The following is a 22,012-nucleotide window of genomic DNA, read 5'->3' as shown; positions in this document are numbered from 1 at the left end:
GAGATTATTGGGTTGGGGGGAGATTTATGGCCCCATTTCATGTTTTTATTAGGTCAGATAAACACGTTCCTGGGGCGGCCGGGTGTGTGGAAACAGATTGGTACAAAGGTCCCCGCGCTGTGATTGACACGTCGCCACCACAATGGCCGCCATTGTCACACCAGAACCTTCATTGTCCTCCTCGGACCCCTATTATGTTTCCCCCCTGTGCCCAGGTGGTCCTGGAAGCACAAACACCGTCCTGATTAATGACATCTGAAAGAGGCTGAGATTTCCAAAACACTTATCCTTAAGGGAGGGGAAATGTGTCCGCCGGAAGGTCACGCTGAGACTCTGCTAAATCTCATGCAATAAAAATATTTTTGGAAATTTTTTGAATTTCTTTCTATTTCGTGCAGGAGGAGGGGGGGGGGTAAATTGTTTGAAGTGGTAATCCAGTAATTGACGGATATTGCTAGGATATGCTGTCACCTGTGGATACAAGGGAGTCCAAGTACTGGGAGGCCCCACTAATTCATGGGATGAGGGGCCGGGAAACCTTTGGCCCCTGTCCAGGTGCCGAGCAGGAATGTATCTTGATTTGGATAGGAGTGTTCCCATAGTTCAACATTGCTGAAACTCCTTTGTTATGGCAATCGGGAGGGTTACATTCATATAAGAAGAAACTAACTACTAGATGAACCCTTTAAAAGGAATGCTATGGATATGCATTCCAGGATTGTAGCTTCACCAAGTTTACTGTGGTTGTGTCCTCACACTGCTGCGCTCTGTGCTTTCTGCAGACAGTGCCATGTATTGTCCCTGGTGAGATGTGTAGTCAGACCTTTTTGTATGTTGTTAGTAGCAGCAGGACTGTGATCTACGGATATGTATTCCAGAATTGTAGCTTCACCAAATTCACTGTGGGTTTGTCCTTACACTGCTGTCCTCTGTATACTATGCAGGCAGTGCTATGTATAGTCCCTTGGGGTATAATCATGCCTTTGTGTATGATGTTAGTAGCAGCAGAACTGTGAAATATGGATCTATATTCCAGGATTGTAGCTTCTCCAAGTGCACTGTGGGTGTGTCCCAATGCTGTGTTCTGTGCTCTCTGAAGCCAGTGTTCGGTATTTTCCCTGAGATGTGTAATCAGACCTTTGTGTGTGCTGTTAGTAGCAGCAAGGCTGTGATCTACGTATTTGTAATCTACGGAGCTTGGGGTGTCCTCACACTGCTGTGCTCTCCATGGATCCTCCCTTCAGCTTTCTACAGCTTCTACAGAGTTTGTCTTTGGAGGCACTCAATGCACAGAACACAGCAGTGTGAGGACACACCCCCAGTGCACTTGGTAAAGCTACAAACCTGGAATACAAATCCATTTTCACCAGCAGTCCTTACATTTACAGTATTGCCACAAATTTAGCAATAAATAATAGCAACAATCCTTGTAAACAATCCTTGCTCCGAATTCAACAATGAAAACGATGGTCTCTGCACCTTCAGACTTTAGGTTCTGGTGGGCATGCGCCGGGGGTCTTATAGCTCGCTCCCAACCATCATTACTGTATTACTGGGGCCCAGATGTGCTACGTCCCCTATAGATCCCGCACTAATAATGATGATACATTGTAATAATCCGGAGCTGCTGACATCCTATGACAGTCCTTGTCTGATCCCATTATCCACAGGCCCAGTCTAGTAATTATGTCTTATTGAGATTGTAATGAAAACCATCCGGGAACAATCCGCCGCTGCCGCTATTAATTATCTCATCCACATCAGAGGAGCCCCCCCCCCAGCGCATGACAAGACAAATACCCACGGAACAGCCAAAAATAACATTCACACTAAAAAACATGCAAATGTCATATAAATAGCACCAAAGATGTCATCATTATAGACTACAACTCCCAGCATCCCCAGCAGGCACCTCATGAGCTCATAACTCATCACTGTATAATGAAAAGTTCTGCAACTTTCTAATAAACTTTATTCAGACCAGTGTTTTATACACAAGCTTTAAAGGGGATCTCCATGACTGTGATACTGACAGCGTCATGAATGTCAGATCAGTGAGGGTCCAGCAACTAGCACCCCCCCCCCACCAGTCATCATGTGAAGAGATTGTCACGTTTGGATAAGTCCTGCTTTCTCTGCACTACTAACCAAGCACAGCGCCATGCACAGTGTAGTGGCTGTAATTGGTATTGCAGTTCAACCCCATGAACTTCAATGAGACTGAGCTGAGGATTGCCCATGAAAGTGATGTAACAGACCTGGGAAAGTGGAGCTCAAGTGTGGAGGGTGCTCGATGTTGGACCCCCAAGAGATCTAATATTGATGTCCCATGCTATCACTGGTTAGGTCATTAATACTTTTGGAGCTGGAAAACCCCTTGGAAAACAGTGGATAATTGTGTCCAAACCAGAATTTAGCACATTTTTAATATCACAGTTCTCCAAGGAAGAGCATCAAAGAATGCAGGTGCAGCACTAGAGAAGTCACTGAATCATTGTATTAAAGGAACCAACCATCACGGATCTGTCTAGTAAGGTAGATCCTGTAACGGGTTTTATTAAGGGGCTACTGGGGTGTGGAGTAGCAGTGCAGTGGAGTGGGAGTTACTAGAGGGAGTAGCCTCTTTTGCTCCCTCCTACCGCAGTCTTGCAGCAGCTGCACACACTCATCTGGGAAGCTGGACTTCTGCGCATGCACAGCAGCTCCGGAGCGGAAGGCGCACGCACTCATCTGAGAAGCTGGACTTCTACGCATGCACAGCAGCTCTGGGGCCGAGGGTGCACGCATTCATCTGAGAAGCTGGACTTCTGCGCATGCACAGCAGCTCCGGAGCGGAGGGCGCACGCACTCATTTGAGAAGCTGGACTTCTGCGCATGCGCAGCAGCTCTGGAGCGGAGGGTGCACAACACCTCATTTGAGATGTCGGGGCCACTGCGCATGCGCAGAACTCTGAATTTTCAGAATCTGCAGCTGTCGGGGGTGCGGCTGAAGACAGGAGCGTTGGAGGGATTCAAAGAGGTTACTGGGGCGTGGAGAAGCCATAACTCCCACTCCACAGCGCGGCTACTCTAGATTAGAGGAACCGGCCACCAGGTCTACCTTATAAAACAGATTCATGATGGAAGTTTCCTTTAAGAAAACCCATTCTCCCCCCCCCCCCCCCCCCGACTCCTCAGCACTTGCTGGGACTTGCAGTTTGAGCTTATAAGGATAACTCCGGATGTGAGTGAGCACTCGTCTTCTTCCCAGCAGGATTTCTTAATGGTTAAATGGAATTGTAGACGTTGCGACAAGTGATTTATGGAGCTATTAGGGGCATTGGGCCTGACACCGGGGTAGAATGTCTTTAATGTATTGTATATGTCAGTTTTAGCACTTTGGGCATCACTAGGAAACATAAAATGTAAAACATACATCCATATTTGTCAGAAGCAGAGCCGTCCCCCTGTGGTGCCAGGGAAATTGGCAGGATATTAAAGGGAGCGTCCGCTGCAGCGCGGAGCACTGGAGGCAGCGTGTTTGGCAGCGTTCAGCGAGCACTTCAGCGCGATTCTTCTTATTATACTAAGAGAAAGGGGAATGGGAGGACAGGGAGAGGGTATAGGGGTGAGGGTATAGGGGCGAGGGGTGACGTAGGTCAAGGGCTGGAGGGGGCGGAGCAATAGGGCATTACCATGTCGCGGCGTATTGGTACGTATGGAATCAATTCACATTAGGTGCCGAGCTGGGACTCTGCTGTGTTGTAATAAGTTGGTGTCATTTTGGAGTAGTGCTCTATAGCGCCCCCCTCTGGAATAAACTGACTGCTCTCTCATGTTACAGTTAACAACAAGTCTTCACTTTAACAAAACTTTAAGGAACTTTCTGATACTTTGTTTCACTTTGGTTGGTTTACTGCCTCATTACATATCTATGCTGTATGGATGGGAGCATTTCCATTGAGTTTCTGAGCCGCTGCACATCCACACCGCATACTACAGATATGACGCAGAGCAAAGGCTAAGAGCTCAATGCAGAGAGCTGGGGGCACAGCAGTGTGAGGACACGCCCCCAGTGCACTTAGAGAAACCAGAATCCAGCGATAAAAATCTGTAACATCCAAAAGTACTATGACACATCTCTCCAGGGACAATACTTAATACTGGCTGCAGAGAGAACAGGTTACAGCAGTGTGAGGACACAACCCAAGTGTATTTGGAAAGATAAAATCCTGGAATAGTAAAGCATATTTTACAATTCTGCTGCTAACAACATACAAAAGAAAGGTTACACGTCTGTCCATGGGCCATACCGGACACTGGCTGCAGAGAGCACAGAAAACAGCAGTGTGAGGATATCTCATTGCACTTGGAGAAGTTACAATCCTGCAATATAAATCCATGCTTTACAATCCTGCTGCTACTAACAACATACACAAAGGTGTCATAGCACATCTCTCTGTGGACATTACCAAACACTGGAGGCAGAGAGCACAGAGTACAGCAGTGTGAGGCCACTTCCAGTGCACTTGGAGAGCACACAATCCTGGAATATAAATCCAAATATCACAGTCCTGCTGCTACTAACATCACAAACAGAGGTTTGATTACACGTCTCTACAGTGACAATACATAACACTGGCTGCAGACAGCACAGCAGTGTGAGGCCATGCACCCAATGCATTTGTAGATGCTACAATCCTAGAATATAAATCCATATTTCACAGTCCTGCTGCTACTAACAATATACACAAAGGTCTGATTACACATCTCTCTAGGGACACTACATAACACTGGCTCTTGTGTGCATGGTCTCCTTTAAGTAACAGGATATCGTGTAACAAGTCAGATATTAATGGATGTGTTACTTACACTGAGCCGGGACTCGCTGTAGGAGGGGAACCTGGAAGTGAAAAGATCAGGGTCAGTAAAATCCGATTTATAATTAGTGTCTAAAATGTCTCATTTTTCTTTCCAAAAACTCACCAAATTTGACAAACAGGACCCCGGTGGTGGAGACCGTTTTCCTCCCGTTGGTGGCTACACACTGGAAATATCCGGTGTCGGTTGTGTCCAGGTTGCGTATGCGCAGCCTGGAGCCGTAGCTGGTGGTGCGGAAGGATATCCTGCGGGGTTCCTGCACCACTGGGGCATCGTTCTTTAACCATCGTATGGTGGGGGCAGGATTCCCCGACACCCTGCAGTGCATCTCCGCCGTCTGGCCCAGCGACGTGGTTATGTTATTCATTGGTTCATCAAGCGTCAAATAAATATCTGTCAGGAGAGAGCGGAGATAGGTCAATACAAGAAGCTCACCCTGTGAGGGGCGTCCTCCCTTAAAACCCAAATCTTTATATAGGGACAAGGTTTACATAGAAAGTTTAGATATTTGTTTTAAATAATAGAATTAGGTTTTAACCTCCAGAGCAGCGCTCATAATTCAGCTCCTATACGTTCTCATATCTTTCTACAGACCCTGCTGGTTCAGTGTCTGTACAGATCATGCTCTGCACATTTATACTCCAGTAAAATCTTGGCATTCTAGGATACGTTGCTCACAGATGTGTGATGCAAGGTCAGGTTTGAGGCATTCCCTAACTCAAGAGCCAAACAACGTAAGCAAATGTTGCAAAATGTAGCAAAGAACTTGCAAAGTGTAAATGAAATAGATGTTTTATCTGCACACATCCAGACTAAGTATATTGAATCACGATGAACAAAGGACTCTTCTGAAGCCCTCACATCTCACTGCATACCCTGCTGGTTCAGTGTCTTCGCAAAGCATATTCCCTCCATTTGTAGTCCTGTAACCTCTAACCAGTTGCTTTGTCTGTTAGAAGATGTTGCCTTTAAAACACCTATAAATTTCCAAATTAACATCAGATCAGAAACTGAACAAGCAGGGTCTTTTATGTGATCAACAGTTTATAGCAGCTGTTTCACATTGCCAGAGTACCTGCATCACACATTCTGGGATTCATATGGATACATTGGGGCTCATTTACTAAGGCTCTGCTGAGCACATTTTTGTCGGGTTTTCCCGATGATTTTCGCTTTGCGCCGAATTACCCCGGGATTTTGGCACACGCAACCGAATTTTGCCACATCGGCGCCGGCTTGCACTGCCCCATTGGGGCAGATTTACTTACCTGTCGTGATCCAGTGAGTTGTCCGACGAGGATTCGGGTCTCCCGCGGTTCACTAAGCTTGTGCGTTCAATTTCCTGCATGTGTCACTTCCGCGCCGAGGTCCCCCGGAGGTCACCTGCTTCTTCCCGATGCTTGTAAGTGTTTGTCTTGCGACACAATTCTAAATGTTAAATCCTGCACGTTGTCCGAATCCGTCGGGTTGTCCGGCGTCGCGCCCCCCGATTTTTGTTGCATGCAAGCCGGCGCCGATGCGCCAAAATCGGATCCCGTGTGCCAAAATCCCCTGTTAAATACGGCACAAAACGGAAATAGTCGGGGAACCCGCCGAAAATGCGCTCCGCGGACCCTTAGTAAATGAGCCCCATTGTGTCAACACAGGAATATCTCCCCTGTCATAATACCTGGCGCGATCACTAATAAAGCTTCTTCTTTAATTCCGACTAGAAATTATTTGTCTAATAGTATTCATGGTCTCTGCCAAGACAGAACCATGGGGCCAGTGTCTAGATATAAGGAGGACATCAAAGAGGGGATCCCATAAAAACAGAAGCCGCCCAAGACCAAACAAAAACGCATTTCTCCCCGTTCCTATTCTTCTTGGCACCGCAGCCGCATTGTTCAGCTGCCGACGCCATGTGCGCCTCTTTCATGTCAATCTCCAGCTATTCCCTAGGAAATTAATACTTTTGGTTTGGCCCGGGATTGCGCTGTAAAACGGTTATAATCCCCGATTTCGCCATGATTGTCACCAGACCATCTTCAGGACAAGCCAAGACAGACGGCCTCATCAGGAGGGTCCGGGTGATAGGACCTGGCAGGCCGGAGGCTGATCCTGTAATTCTCTGGTAATGAAAAGCCAGAAATGTTTTCCTAATGTTTATGTACAATAATAAGAAGCCGACCAAGAACCGCGCTGTCTCCAGCTCTACTCATCTTATATTATAAGGAGGAGAGACAAGGAAGTAAAGCCAAGACCTGATTCACCAAGACCGAGAAATGTACAAAAACTGCCTGGAAAATACATAAACTGCACTATATGTACATAGGAGCAGTATTATAGTAGTTATATTCCTGTACATAGGGGGCAGTATTATAGTAGTTATATTCCTGTACATAGGGGGCAGTATTATAGTAGTTATATTCCTGTACATAGGGGGCAGTATTATAGTAGTTATATTCTTGTACATAGGGGGCAGTATTATAGTAGTTATATTCTTGTACATAGGGGGTAGTATTATAGTAGTTATATTCCTGTACATAGGGGGCAGTATTATAGTAGTTATATTCTTGTACATAGGGGGCAGTATTATAGTAGTTATATTCTTGTACATAGGGGGCAGTATTATAGTAGTTATATTCCTGTACATAGGGGGCAGTATTATAGTAGTTATATTCCTGTACATAGGGGGCAGTATTATAGTAGTTATATTCCTGTACATAGGGGGCAGTATTATAGTAGTTATATTCTTGTACATAGAGGGCAGTATTATAGTAGTTATATTCCTGTACATAGGGGGCAGTATTATAGTAGTTATATCCCTGTACATAGGGAGCAGTATTATAGTAGTTATATTCCTGTACATAGGGGGCAGTATTATAGTAGTTATATTCTTGTACATAGGGGGCAGGATTATAGCAGTTATATTCTTGTACATAGGGGGCAGTATTATAATAGTTATATTTCTGTACATAGGGGGCAGTATTATAGTAGTTATATTCTTGTACATAGGGGGCAGTATTATAGTAGTTATATTCTTGTACATAGGGGGCAGTATTATAGTAGTTATATTCCTGTACATAGGGGACAGTATTATAGTAGTTATATTCCTGTACATAGGGGGCAGTATTATAGTAGTTATATTCCTGTACACAGGGGGCAGTATTATAATAGTTATAATCCTGTACATAGGGGGCAGTATTATAGTAGTTATATTCCTGTACATAGGGGGCAGGATTATAGCAGTTATATTCTTGTACATAGGGGGCAGTATTATAGTAGTTATATTCTTGTACATAGGGGGCAGTATTATAGTAGTTATATTCCTGTACATAGGGGGCAGTATTAAAGTAGTTATATTCCTGTACATAGGAGGCAGTATTATAGTAGTTATATTCCTGTACATAGGAGGCAGTATTATAGTAGTTATAGTATTGTACATAGGGGGCAGTATTATAGTAGTTATATTCTTGTACATAGAGGGCAGTATTATAGTAGTTATATTCCTGTACATAGGGGGCAGTATTATAGTAGTTATATTCTTGTACATAGGGAGCAGTATTATAGTAGTTATATTCCTGTACATAGGGGGCAGTATTATAATAGTTATATTCCTGTACATAGGGGGCAGTATTATAGTAGTTATATTCCTGTACATAGGGGGCAGTATTATAGTAGTTATATCCCTGTACATAGGGAGCAGTATTATAGTAGTTATATTCCTGTACATAGGGGGCAGTATTATAGTAGTTATATTCTTGTACATAGGGGGCAGGATTATAGCAGTTATATTCTTGTACATAGGGGGCAGTATTATAATAGTTATATTCCTGTACATAGGGGGCAGTATTATAGTAGTTATATTCTTGTACATAGGGGGCAGTATTATAGTAGTTATATTCTTGTACATAGGGGGCAGTATTATAGTAGTTATATTCCTGTACATAGGGGACAGTATTATAGTAGTTATATTCCTGTACATAGGGGGCAGTATTATAGTAGTTACATTCCTGTACATAGGGGGCAGTATTATAGTAGTTATATTCTTGTACATAGGGGGCAGTATTATAGTAGTTATATTCTTGTACATAGGGGGCAGTATTATAGTAGTTATATTCTTGTACATAGGGGGCAGTATTATAGTAGTTATATTCCTGTACATAGGGGGCAGTATTATAGTAGTTATATTCCTGTACATAGGGGGCAGTATTATAGTAGTTATATTCCTGTACATAGGGGGCAGTATTATAGTAGTTATATTCCTGTACACAGGGGGCAGTATTATAATAGTTATAATCCTGTACATAGGGGGCAGTATTATAGTAGTTATATTCCTGTACATAGGGGGCAGTATTATAGTAGTTATATTCTTGTACATAGGGGGCAGTATTATAGTAGTTATATTCCTGTACATAGGGGGCAGTATTATAGTAGTTATATTCCTGTACATAGGGGGCAGTATTATAGTAGTTATATTCCTGTACATAGGGGGCAGTAATATAGTAGTTATATTCTTGTACATAGGGGGCAGTATTATAGTAGTTATATTCTTGTACATAGGGGGCAGTATTATAGTAGTTATATTCCTGTACATAGGGGGCAGTATTATAGTAGTTATATTCTTGTACATAGGGGGCAGTATTATAGTAGTTATATTCCTGTACAAAGGGAGCAGTATTATAGTAGTTATATTCCTGTACATAGGAGGCAGTATTATAGTAGTTATATTCCTGTACATAGGGGGCAGTATTATAGTAGTTATATTCCTGTACATAGGAAGCAGTATTATAGTAGTTATATTCCTGTACATAGGAGGCAGTATTATAGTAGTTATATTCTTGTACATAGGGGGCAGTATTATAATAGTTATATTCCTGTACATAGGGGGCAGTATTATAGTAGTTATATTCTTGTACATAGGGGGCAGTATTATAGTAGTTATATTCCTGTACATAGGGGGCAGTATTATAGTAGTTATATTCCTGTACATAGGGGGCAGTATTATAGTAGTTATATTCTTGTACATAGGGGGCAGTATTATAGTAGTTATATTCCTGTACAAAGGGAGCAGTATTATAGTAGTTATATTCCTGTACATAGGAGGCAGTATTATAGTAGTTATATTCCTGTACATAGGGGGCAGTATTATAGTAGTTATATTCCTATACATAGGAAGCAGTATTATAGTAGTTATATTCTGTACATAGGAGGCAGTATTATAGTAATTATATTCCTGTACATAGGGGACAGTATTATAGTAGTTATATTCCTGTACATAGGAAGCAGTATTATAGTAGTTATATTCCTGTACATAGGAGCCAATATTATAGTAGTTATATTCTTGTACATAGGAGGCAGTATTATAGTAGTTATATTCTTGTACATAGGGGGCAGTATTATAGTAGTTATATTCCTGTACATAGGGGGCAGTATTATAGTAGCTATATTCTTGTACATAGGGGGCAGTATTATAGTAGTTATATTCTTGTACATAGGGAGCAGTATTATAGTAGTTATATTCCTGTACATAGGGGGCAGTATTATAGTAGTTATATTCTTGTACATAGGGGGCAGTATTATAGTAGTTATATTCTTGTACATGGAGGGCAGTATTATAGTAGTTATATTCCTGTACATAGGGGGCAGTATTATAGTAGTTATATTCCTGTACATAGGAGGCAGTATTATAGTAGTTATATTCCTGTACATAGGAGGCAGTATTATAGTAGTTATAGTATTGTACATAGGGGGCAGTATTATAGTAGTTATATTCTTGTACATAGAGGGCAGTATTATAGTAGTTGTATTCCTGTACATAGGGGGCAGTATTATAGAAGTTATATTCTTGTACATAGGGAGCAGTATTATAGTAGATATATTCCTGTACACAGGGGGCAGTATTATAGTAGTTATATTCCTGTACATAGGAGGCAGTATTATAGTAGTTATATTCCTGTACATAGGAGGCAGTATTAAAGTAGTTATATTCCTGTACATAGGAGGCAGTATTATAGTAGTTATATTCCTGTACATAGGAGGCAGTATTATAGTAGTTATAGTATTGTACATAGGGGGCAGTATTATAGTAGTTATATTCTTGTACATAGAGGGCAGTATTATAGTAGTTATATTCCTGTACATAGGGGGCAGTATTATAGTAGTTATATTCTTGTACATAGGGAGCAGTATTATAGTAGTTATATTCCTGTACATAGGGGGCAGTATTATAGTAGTTATATTCTTGTACATAGAGGCAGTATTATAGTAGTTATATTCTTGTACATAGGGGGCAGTATTATAGTAGTTATATTCTTGTACATAGGGGGCAGTATTATAGTAGTTATATTCCTGTACATAGGGGGCAGTATTATAGTAGTTATATTCTTGTACATAGAGGCAGTATTATAGTAGTTATATTCTTGTACATAGGGGGCAGTATTATAGTAGTTATATTCCTGTACATAGGGGGCAGTATTATAGTAGTTATATTCCTGTACATAGGGGGCAGTATTATAGTAGTTATATTCCTGTACATTGGGGGCAGTATTATAGTAGTTATATTCTTGTACATAGAGGCAGTATTATAGTAGTTATATTCTTGTACATAGGGGGCAGTATTATAGTAGTTATATTCCTGTACATAGGGGTCAGTATTATAGTAGTTATATTCTTGTACATAGGGGGCAGTATTATAGTAGTTATATTCCTGTACATAGGGGGCAGTATTATAGTAGTTATATTCCTGTACATAAGGGGCAGTTTTATAGTAGTTATATTCCTGTACATAGGGGGCAGTATTATAGTAGTTATATTCCTGTACATAGGGGGCAGTATTATAGTAGTTATATCCCTGTACATAGGGGACAGTATTATAGTAGTTATATTCATGTACATAGGGTGCAGTATTATAGTAGTTATATCCCTGTACATAGGAGACAGTATTATAGTAGTTATATTCTTGTACATAGGGGGTAGTATTATAGTAGTTATATTCTTGTACATAGGGGGCAGTATTATAGTAGTTATATTCCTGTACATAGGGGGCAGTATTATAGTAGTTATATCCCTGTACATAGGGGACAGTATTATAGTAGTTATATTCATGTACATAGGGTGCAGTATTATAGTAGTTATATCCCTGTACATAGGAGACAGTATTATAGTAGTTATATTCTTGTACATAGGGGGTAGTATTATAGTAGTTATATTCTTGTACATAGGGGGCAGTATTATAGTAGTTATATTCCTGTACATAGGGGGCAGTATTATAGTAGCTATATTCTTGTACATAGGGGGCAGTATTATAGTAGTTATATTCTTGTACATAGGGAGCAGTATTATAGTAGTTATATTCCTGTACATAGGGGGCAGTATTATAGTAGTTATATTCTTGTACATAGGGGGCAGTATTATAGTAGTTATATTCTTGTACATGGAGGGCAGTATTATAGTAGTTATATTCCTGTACATAGGGGGCAGTATTATAGTAGTTATATTCCTGTACATAGGAGGCAGTATTAGAGTAGTTATATTCCTGTACATAGGAGGCAGTATTATAGTAGTTATAGTATTGTACATAGGGGGCAGTATTATAGTAGTTATATTCTTGTACATAGAGGGCAGTATTATAGTAGTTGTATTCCTGTACATAGGGGGCAGTATTATAGAAGTTATATTCTTGTACATAGGGAGCAGTATTATAGTAGATATATTCCTGTACACAGGGGGCAGTATTATAGTAGTTATATTCCTGTACATAGGAGGCAGTATTATAGTAGTTATATTCCTGTACATAGGAGGCAGTATTAAAGTAGTTATATTCCTGTACATAGGAGGCAGTATTATAGTAGTTATATTCTTGTACATAGGGGGCAGTATTATAGTAGTTATATTCTTGTACATAGGGGGCAGTTTTATAGTAGTTATATTCCTGTACATAGGAGGCAGTATTATAGTAGTTATAGTATTGTACATAGGGGGCAGTATTATAGTAGTTATATTCTTGTACATAGAGGGCAGTATTATAGTAGTTATATTCCTGTACATAGGGGGCAGTATTATAGTAGTTATATTCTTGTACATAGGGAGCAGTATTATAGTAGTTATATTCCTGTACATAGGGGGCAGTATTATAGTAGTTATATTCTTGTACATAGAGGCAGTATTATAGTAGTTATATTCTTGTACATAGGGGGCAGTATTATAGTAGTTATATTCTTGTACATAGGGGGCAGTATTATAGTAGTTATATTCCTGTACATAGGGGGCAGTATTATAGTAGTTATATTCTTGTACATAGAGGCAGTATTATAGTAGTTATATTCTTGTACATAGGGGGCAGTATTATAGTAGTTATATTCCTGTACATAGGGGGCAGTATTATAGTAGTTATATTCCTGTACATAGGGGGCAGTATTATAGTAGTTATATTCCTGTACATTGGGGGCAGTATTATAGTAGTTATATTCTTGTACATAGGGGGCAGTATTATAGTAGTTATATTCCTGTACATAGGGGGCAGTATTATAGTAGTTATATTCCTGTACATAGGGGCAGTAATATAGTAGTTATATTCTTGTACATAGGGGGCAGTATTATAGTAGTTATATTCTTGTACATAGGGGGCAGTATTATAGTAGTTATATTCTTGTACATAGGGGGCAGTATTATAGTAGTTATATTCTTGTACATAGGGGGCAGTATTATAGTAGTTATATTCCTGTACAAAGGGAGCAGTATTATAGTAGTTATATTCCTGTACATAGGAGGCAGTATTATAGTAGTTATATTCCTGTACATAGGGGGCAGTATTATAGTAGTTATATTCCTGTACATAGGAAGCAGTATTATAGTAGTTATATTCCTGTACATAGGAGGCAGTATTATAGTAGTTATATTCTTGTACATAGGGGGCAGTATTATAATAGTTATATTCCTGTACATAGGGGGCAGTATTATAGTAGTTATATTCTTGTACATAGGGGGCAGTATTATAGTAGTTATATTCCTGTACATAGGGGGCAGTATTATAGTAGTTATATTCCTGTACATAGGGGGCAGTATTATAGTAGTTATATTCTTGTACATAGGGGGCAGTATTATAGTAGTTATATTCCTGTACAAAGGGAGCAGTATTATAGTAGTTATATTCCTGTACATAGGAGGCAGTATTATAGTAGTTATATTCCTGTACATAGGGGGCAGTATTATAGTAGTTATATTCCTGTACATAGGAAGCAGTATTATAGTAGTTATATTCCTGTACATAGGAGGCAGTATTATAGTAGTTATATTCCTGTACATAGGGGACAGTATTATAGTAGTTATATTCCTGTACATAGGAAGCAGTATTATAGTAGTTATATTCCTGTACATAGGAGGCAATATTATAGTAGTTATATTCTTGTACATAGGGGGCAGTATTATAGTAGTTATATTCCTGTACATAGGGGGCAGTATTATAGTAGCTATATTCTTGTACATAGGGGGCAGTATTATAGTAGTTATATTCTTGTACATAGGGAGCAGTATTATAGTAGTTATATTCCTGTACATAGGGGGCAGTATTATAGTAGTTATATTCTTGTACATAGGGGGCAGTATTATAGTAGTTATATTCTTGTACATGGAGGGCAGTATTATAGTAGTTATATTCCTGTACATAGGGGGCAGTATTATAGTAGTTATATTCCTGTACATAGGAGGCAGTATTATAGTAGTTATATTCCTGTACATAGGAGGCAGTATTATAGTAGTTATAGTATTGTACATAGGGGGCAGTATTATAGTAGTTATATTCTTGTACATAGAGGGCAGTATTATAGTAGTTGTATTCCTGTACATAGGGGGCAGTATTATAGAAGTTATATTCTTGTACATAGGGAGCAGTATTATAGTAGATATATTCCTGTACACAGGGGGCAGTATTATAGTAGTTATATTCCTGTACATAGGAGGCAGTATTATAGTAGTTATATTCCTGTACATAGGAGGCAGTATTAAAGTAGTTATATTCCTGTACATAGGAGGCAGTATTATAGTAGTTATATTCCTGTACATAGGAGGCAGTATTATAGTAGTTATAGTATTGTACATAGGGGGCAGTATTATAGTAGTTATATTCTTGTACATAGAGGGCAGTATTATAGTAGTTATATTCTTGTACATAGGGAGCAGTATTATAGTAGTTATATTCCTGTACATAGGGGGCAGTATTATAGTAGTTATATTCTTGTACATAGAGGCAGTATTATAGTAGTTATATTCCTGTACATAGGGGGCAGTATTATAGTAGTTATATTCTTGTACATAGGGAGCAGTATTATAGTAGTTATATTCCTGTACATAGGGGGCAGTATTATAGTAGTTATATTCTTGTACATAGAGGCAGTATTATAGTAGTTATATTCTTGTACATAGGGGGCAGTATTATAGTAGTTATATTCTTGTACATAGGGGGCAGTATTATAGTAGTTATATTCCTGTACATAGGGGGCAGTATTATAGTAGTTATATTCTTGTACATAGAGGCAGTATTATAGTAGTTATATTCTTGTACATAGGGGGCAGTATTATAGTAGTTATATTCCTGTACATAGGGGGCAGTATTATAGTAGTTATATTCCTGTACATAGGGGGCAGTATTATAGTAGTTATATTCCTGTACATTGGGGGCAGTATTATAGTAGTTATATTCTTGTACATAGAGGCAGTATTATAGTAGTTATATTCTTGTACATAGGGGGCAGTATTATAGTAGTTATATTCCTGTACATAGGGGTCAGTATTATAGTAGTTATATTCTTGTACATAGGGGGCAGTATTATAGTAGTTATATTCCTGTACATAGGGGGCAGTATTATAGTAGTTATATTCTTGTACATAGGGGGCAGTATTATAGTAGTTATATTCCTGTACATAGGGGGCAGTATTATAGTAGTTATATTCTTGTACATAGGGGGCAGTATTATAGTAGTTATATTCCTGTACATAGGGGGCAGTATTATAGCAGTTATATTCTTGTACATATGGGGCAGTATTATAGTAGTTATATTCCTGTACATAGGGGGCAGTATTATAGTAGTTATATTCCTGTACATAGGGGGCAGTATTATAGTAGTTATATCCCTGTACATAGGGGACAGTATTATAGTAGTTATATTCATGTACATAGGGTGCAGTATTATAGTAGTTATATCCCTGTACATAGGAGACAGTATTATAGTAGTTATATTCTTGTACATAGGGGGTAGTATTATAGTAGTTATATTCTTGTACGTAGGGGGCAGTATTATAGTAGTTATATTCCTGTACATAGGGGGCAGTATTATAGTAGTTATATTCCTGTACATAGGGGGCAGTATTATAGTAGATATATTCTTGTACATAGGAGGCAGTATTATAGTAGTTATATTCCTGTACATAGGGGGCAGTATTATAGTAGTTATATTCCTGTACATAGGGGGCAGTATTATAGTAGTTATATTCCTGTACATAGGGGGCAGTATTATAGTAGTTATATTCCTGTACATAGGGGGCAGTATTATAGTAGTTATATTCCTGTACATAGGGGGCAGTATTATAGTAGTTATATTCCTGTACATAGGGGGCAGTATAATATTAGTTATGTCTTTGCCCATAGAGAACAGAAATAAAATATACGGAGCAGAACCATCCATAACCACAGAAAATCTAAGCCTTGTAGCTGTGAGTGTGTTGTGTCTTGGAGTTTTGGCAGGGGATTCCTCAATTCTATAGTCGTAGGCAAAAAAATATATGTAAAAACAAATTACAATAATTATGTTATTTCTTAACGTCGTCATTATTTCCAGATTACGGCGCTGAAATGCGGCACAGATTTTCTATAATACGTCTCTCTCCTGTAAAGGGAGTGGGATGAAATATGTATTTTGCAAGTAATTGTATAGAAAATGAATCAGGTTGTGTCATGAAGTGTTCTGTGCCCATAATCTGTTACATTCAGGCGTGACCCCTTCCCACCAATGAGTAATAGACACTTTAATGATGTACAGATATTGGCCCAGCTGGGCTAGTAATGGGTTAATGTGTTGATAATGGTCCAGTACCACTTTGTTAAAGACCTTCTCCTTCCTCCGTGTACCGTATCCTCATCCAAGACATCTGCAGCAGCTTAAGTCCTTGGCGCTGAGCTCGGCATGAGGCGAGCCGTAGCGATTCACAGGCCTCCATTCACTTTCTCCGCAGCGAGCTTGGCTCGGGCGCCCGACTCTGCGGCCAGATACACGGAGCCGGTGCCATGCAGCGCCAGGCGCCTGCCAGCTACTACTCTGCCCCACATCTTGGAAAATAAAAAAAAAAACAAGTAAGAAAACCCAGTAATTAAAAGTGAAGCAGAACCTAATTACCCCGGGTCTATCCGCCGCGCGGTAAACTTGGATTGGCGCATTTCCTGGTAGTTTGAATATTTTCAGTAGATTCGACGTTTACAGCGTAATTCCACTTGAGATGCAATTGCACCACTTGAATTTACATCATGAATGGAGAAACTTTACAAATACAAACTTTGCTTTTTTGCCATTACTGCGAGTTTTGTATCCTTTTACTGTATCTACAAAGCGGCTTTCACTGCTGTGCTGCTCGCTCCCGAAAACCTACAACCGTTACTGCGGTCATGTGACCTGGCGACCTGGCGACTCCTTGCTGAAACCTCATATGATGCATTACACTAACAATCTTAAAGGGCATGTGTCCGCAAAATTGACCATACAACTGGAGTCATTGTTGGGTAATGTTAGTAGCAGCAGGACTGTGGTATATGGATTTATATTCCAGGATTGTGGCTTATCCAAGTGCACCGAGGTAGTTTCCTCACACTTCTGTGCTCTGTGCTCTTTGCAGCCAGTGTTAGATGTTGTCCTTGGACAGATGTGTAATAAGTCCTTTCAGTACGTAATTAGTAGCAGCAGGACTTTGATATATGGATTAATATTCCAAGATTGTAGCTTCTCCAAGTGCACTGGTGCCATGTCCGGTTTTTACAATGAACTGTACCACCGCCGCTCCTCTCTCCATGTTTTTGCACTGCTGTGATCTGTGGTCTCTGCAGCCTATGTTAGGTATTGTCCCCTGAAGAGATGTGTAATCAGAGCTCTGTATATCATATTAGTAGCAGCAGGACTGTGATATATGGATTTATATACCAGGTTTGTAACTTCTCCAAGTCCACTGGTAGTCTGTCCTCACACAGCTGTGCTCTCTGCAATCAGTGTTAGATATTATCCCTGCAGAGATATGTAATCATTTCATTGTGTACCATGTTAGTAGCAGCAGGACTGTGATATATGCATTTATATCACATAATTTTGGTGCTTATACAAGTGCATTGGGGTAGTGTCCTTATACTTATGTGCTCCCTGCAGCCAGTGTTAGGAGTTGATCTTGGAGAGATGTGTAATCAGAGCTCGGTGTATCATAATAGTAGCAGCAGGACTGTGATATATGGATGTATATTCCAGGATTGTGGCTTATCCAAATGCATTGTGGTAGTGTCCTCACACCTCTGTGCTCTGCGCTCTCTGCAGCCAGTGTTAGATGTTGTCCTTGGACAGATGTGTAATAAGTCCTTTAGAGTATGTAATTAGTAGCAGCAGGACTTTGATATAGCGATTAATATTCCAAGATTGTAGCTTCTCCAATGGCTCTGGTGCTTGGTGTCCTCACACTGCTGTGCTCTAAGGTTTGTGCAATGAATGTTCCCACCGCTGCTCCTCTCTGTCTGATAGTATCTGATCAGGAGCCTTCTACTGCTTTTCCTAAGAGAATAGAGAAGGTGCAGAGCACATAGCACAGAGCACAGCAGTGCTGGACATGCCCGAGAAGCTACAATCCTGGAATATAAATCAGTTTTTCCATAGTCCTGCTTCTACTAATAACATACACAAAAGTCTGATTGCACATCTTTACAAGGATAATGGGGCAGATTTACTTACCCGGCCCATTCGCGATCCAGCGGCGCGTTCTCTGCACAGGATTCGGGTCCGGCTGGGATTTAAGAAGGTAGTTCCTCCGCCGTCCACCAGGTGGCGCTGCTGCGCCGAAAATAATCTTAACGCCCCGGAATGCACCATCCCATAGCAGGTGAAGGTGAGCGCTTCCCAAGTGACACATTTCGGTTTTTAAATGCGGCGTTTTTTCCGAATACGTCGGGTTTTCATTCGGCCACGCCCCCCCGATTTCTGTCGCGCGCATGCCGGCCCCGATGCGCCACAATCCGATCGCGTGCGCCAAAAACCCGGGGCAATTCATGTACAAGCGGCGCAAATCGGAAATATTCGGGTAACACGTCGGGAAAACGCGAATCGGGCCGTTAGTAAATGACCCCCAATATCTCACTTTGCCTGCAGAGAGCACAGAACACATGAGGACACTTGGTGCATGTAACTGGAAGTCTAATAATTCTCCAAAAAAAAAAGGGAAAAATCTATAGGCTCCTGGATTCAGGTAAAGGGTAGAATAAAGAGGAGTAGGGGCGCTGCCTCGTTTGACCTTAATCTCCTTCCCTAAAGTTGCTGGAAATGTTCCCAATTCCTGGTCCAGCTAAGTGCCCGGAGCAGGGGCTGTGTCCTCCATGGGCCACCTCGACTGTAACGACATCTAATTTGGACCAATTCCACTACAACTCCCACCATCCTATTCACATTTTCCATCCCTATAAGGCTGGAAACATCACCTCATCCAGCTCGGCAAATCCCTTCTCCTTCCGCCTTCAGGCAATATCTCCATTCTTAGAATCCCACTTTTATCACCGGTTGTTAAACTTGTAAAAAAAGTTGAGAAAAAGTTTCTCCCTGTCCAAAAATCAGTGAAAACCTCAGGATAGCGGAGATGTATGGAGGCGGCTAATGTCTTGTGATGTACTGGGAGATTTACGGCTCTCTTATGGATAGTTATGCTGAAACACTCGACATAAATATTGTAAATGTATCAAGCACGAAGCCGGAGATGTTTGGGAAGAGCCGCCGCCGGCGCGTCCTAGGGAGCGGCGCTCGCTCCTCACTAATCAGAGAAGTGTTCCCCAAAGTGTTAATTTTTCTCTTCTTGCTCCAAAATTTTGGCCTTTTAACAAGTTCTCCAACATTTTCCTTGGCCCATCTTCCCTCCAGCGGAGGATACAACTATTTCCTCCAAATGTATCCATCGCAGTGAGACTTCCTTAAAGAGAACCTTGGTGTTCTGAGGAAGGGTATCAGACAGGTACTGCCCTGCCCGGGGGTGGGGGAGGGGTGGGCGGAAGCGCTGGGAGTAGTTGTTCCCCTGCCAAGTCTTAGACTCGTGGTCTGCAATGATTTTTCTGGCCATCGCGTCTTCCTTTATCCTTCGTGTTTATAGGAACACTTAATGAGTTCTGTGCTGTAAGCATGAATCCATGTGAAAACACGGAGCGCTGAGCGGGGACAGAGGAGCGATTCTGCAGGGACAAGCTGCGAAACAACAGGGAGTCAGAACAAAGGAGCGAGGGTAGGTTAGGGAGGGGCCACAGACTCTGTGAGGGGCTCAGTACAGTCACCCCCACAGCAAAACACGTACATCTATGACACAGGGAAGGAGGATTATTAATAGGGTTTTTTAACAAATGTATCCTTATAATAATCCTATAATACCAATGGATGAAGCAATCGATGCACTGGCAGGAGGTTTCACTCAGCGCTGATTGTCCCCCTACTGACTAATGTTCTACAGATAATGAGTAAGAAAGAGTTTACCGAAAAGCATTGACGGCTGGGACTGTGTTCCCGACTTACACCTGCACTTTTTAAGGATGTGAACAATTAAGAAAGAATTTGCTGTATCCCAATGGAAATATAAGTGATGGATACGTCTGCTTTTTAATACAAAACTAAATCCTATATACAAGAATATAACTATAACTATAATACTGCCCCCTATGTACAAGAATATAACTACTATAATACTGCCCCCTATGTACAGGAATATAACTACTATAATACTGCCCCTATGTACAGGAATATAACTACTATAATACTGCCCACTATGTACAGGAATATAACTACTATAATACTGCCCACTATGTACAGGAATATAACTACTATAATACTGCCCACTATGTACAGGAATATAACTACTATAATACTGCCCCCTATGTACAAGAATATAACTACTATAATACTGCCCTTATGTACAGGAATATAACTACTATAATACTGCTCCTATGTACAAGAATATAACTACTATATTACTGCCCCCTATGTACAAGAATATAACTACTATAATACTGCCCCCTATGTACAAGAATATAACTACTATAATACTGCCCCCTATGTACAAGAATATAACTACTATAATACTCCCCCTATGTACAGGAATATAACTACTATAATACTGCCCCCTATGTACAAGAATATAACTACTAAATTACTGCCACCTATGTACAGGAATATAACTACTATAATACTGCCCCCTATGTACAGGAATATAACTACTATACTACTACCCCCTATGTACAAGAATATAACTACTATAATACTGCTCCTATGTACAAGAATATAACTACTATAATACTGCCCCCTATGTACAGGAATATAACTACTATAATACTGCCCCCTATGTACAAGAATATAACTACTATAATACTGCCCCCTATGTACAAGAATATAACTACTATAATACTGCCCGCTATGTACAAGAATATAACTACTATAATACTGCCCCCTATGTACAAGAATATAACTACTATAATACTGCCCCCTGTGTACAAGAATATAACTACTATAATACTACCCCCTATGTACAGGAATATAACTACTATAATACTGCCCCCTATGTACAAGAATATAACTACTATAATACTGCCCCCTATGTACAAGAATATAACTACTATAATACTGCCCCCTACATACAAGAATATAACTACTATAATACTGCCTCCTATGTACAAGAATATAACTACTATAATACTGCCCCCTATGTACAGGAATATAACTACTATAATACTGCCCCCTATGTACAAGAATATAACTACTATAATACTGCCCCTATGTACAAGAATATAACTACTATAATACTGCCCCTATGTACAAGAATATAACTACTATAATACTGCCCCCTATGTACAAGAATATAACTACTATAATACTGCCCCCTATGTACAAGAATATAACTACTATAA

General features: G+C 40.3%; 1 protein-coding gene across 3 annotated transcripts in view; it reads right to left on the bottom strand.

Moving 5' to 3' along the window:
• The window catches only part of ROR1 (receptor tyrosine kinase like orphan receptor 1), a 189,724-nt gene that overhangs the window by 40,419 nt on the left and 127,293 nt on the right, over nt 1–22,012 (bottom strand). For all 3 annotated transcript variants that reach the window (XM_072127016.1, XM_072127017.1, XM_072127018.1), the window contains 2 exons: nt 4,966–5,253; nt 4,852–4,882 (listed from right to left, as the gene is read on the bottom strand). In XM_072127016.1, the coding sequence (XP_071983117.1) occupies nt 4,852–4,882; nt 4,966–5,253 (319 nt within the window). The remainder of the gene's footprint in view (nt 1–4,851; nt 4,883–4,965; nt 5,254–22,012) is intronic.

This window comes from Engystomops pustulosus, chromosome 10, assembly GCF_040894005.1.
Source record: "Engystomops pustulosus chromosome 10, aEngPut4.maternal, whole genome shotgun sequence".
NCBI classification, from domain to species: domain Eukaryota; kingdom Metazoa; phylum Chordata; class Amphibia; order Anura; family Leptodactylidae; genus Engystomops; species Engystomops pustulosus.
This window is presented reverse-complemented; position numbering and strand designations above follow the sequence as displayed.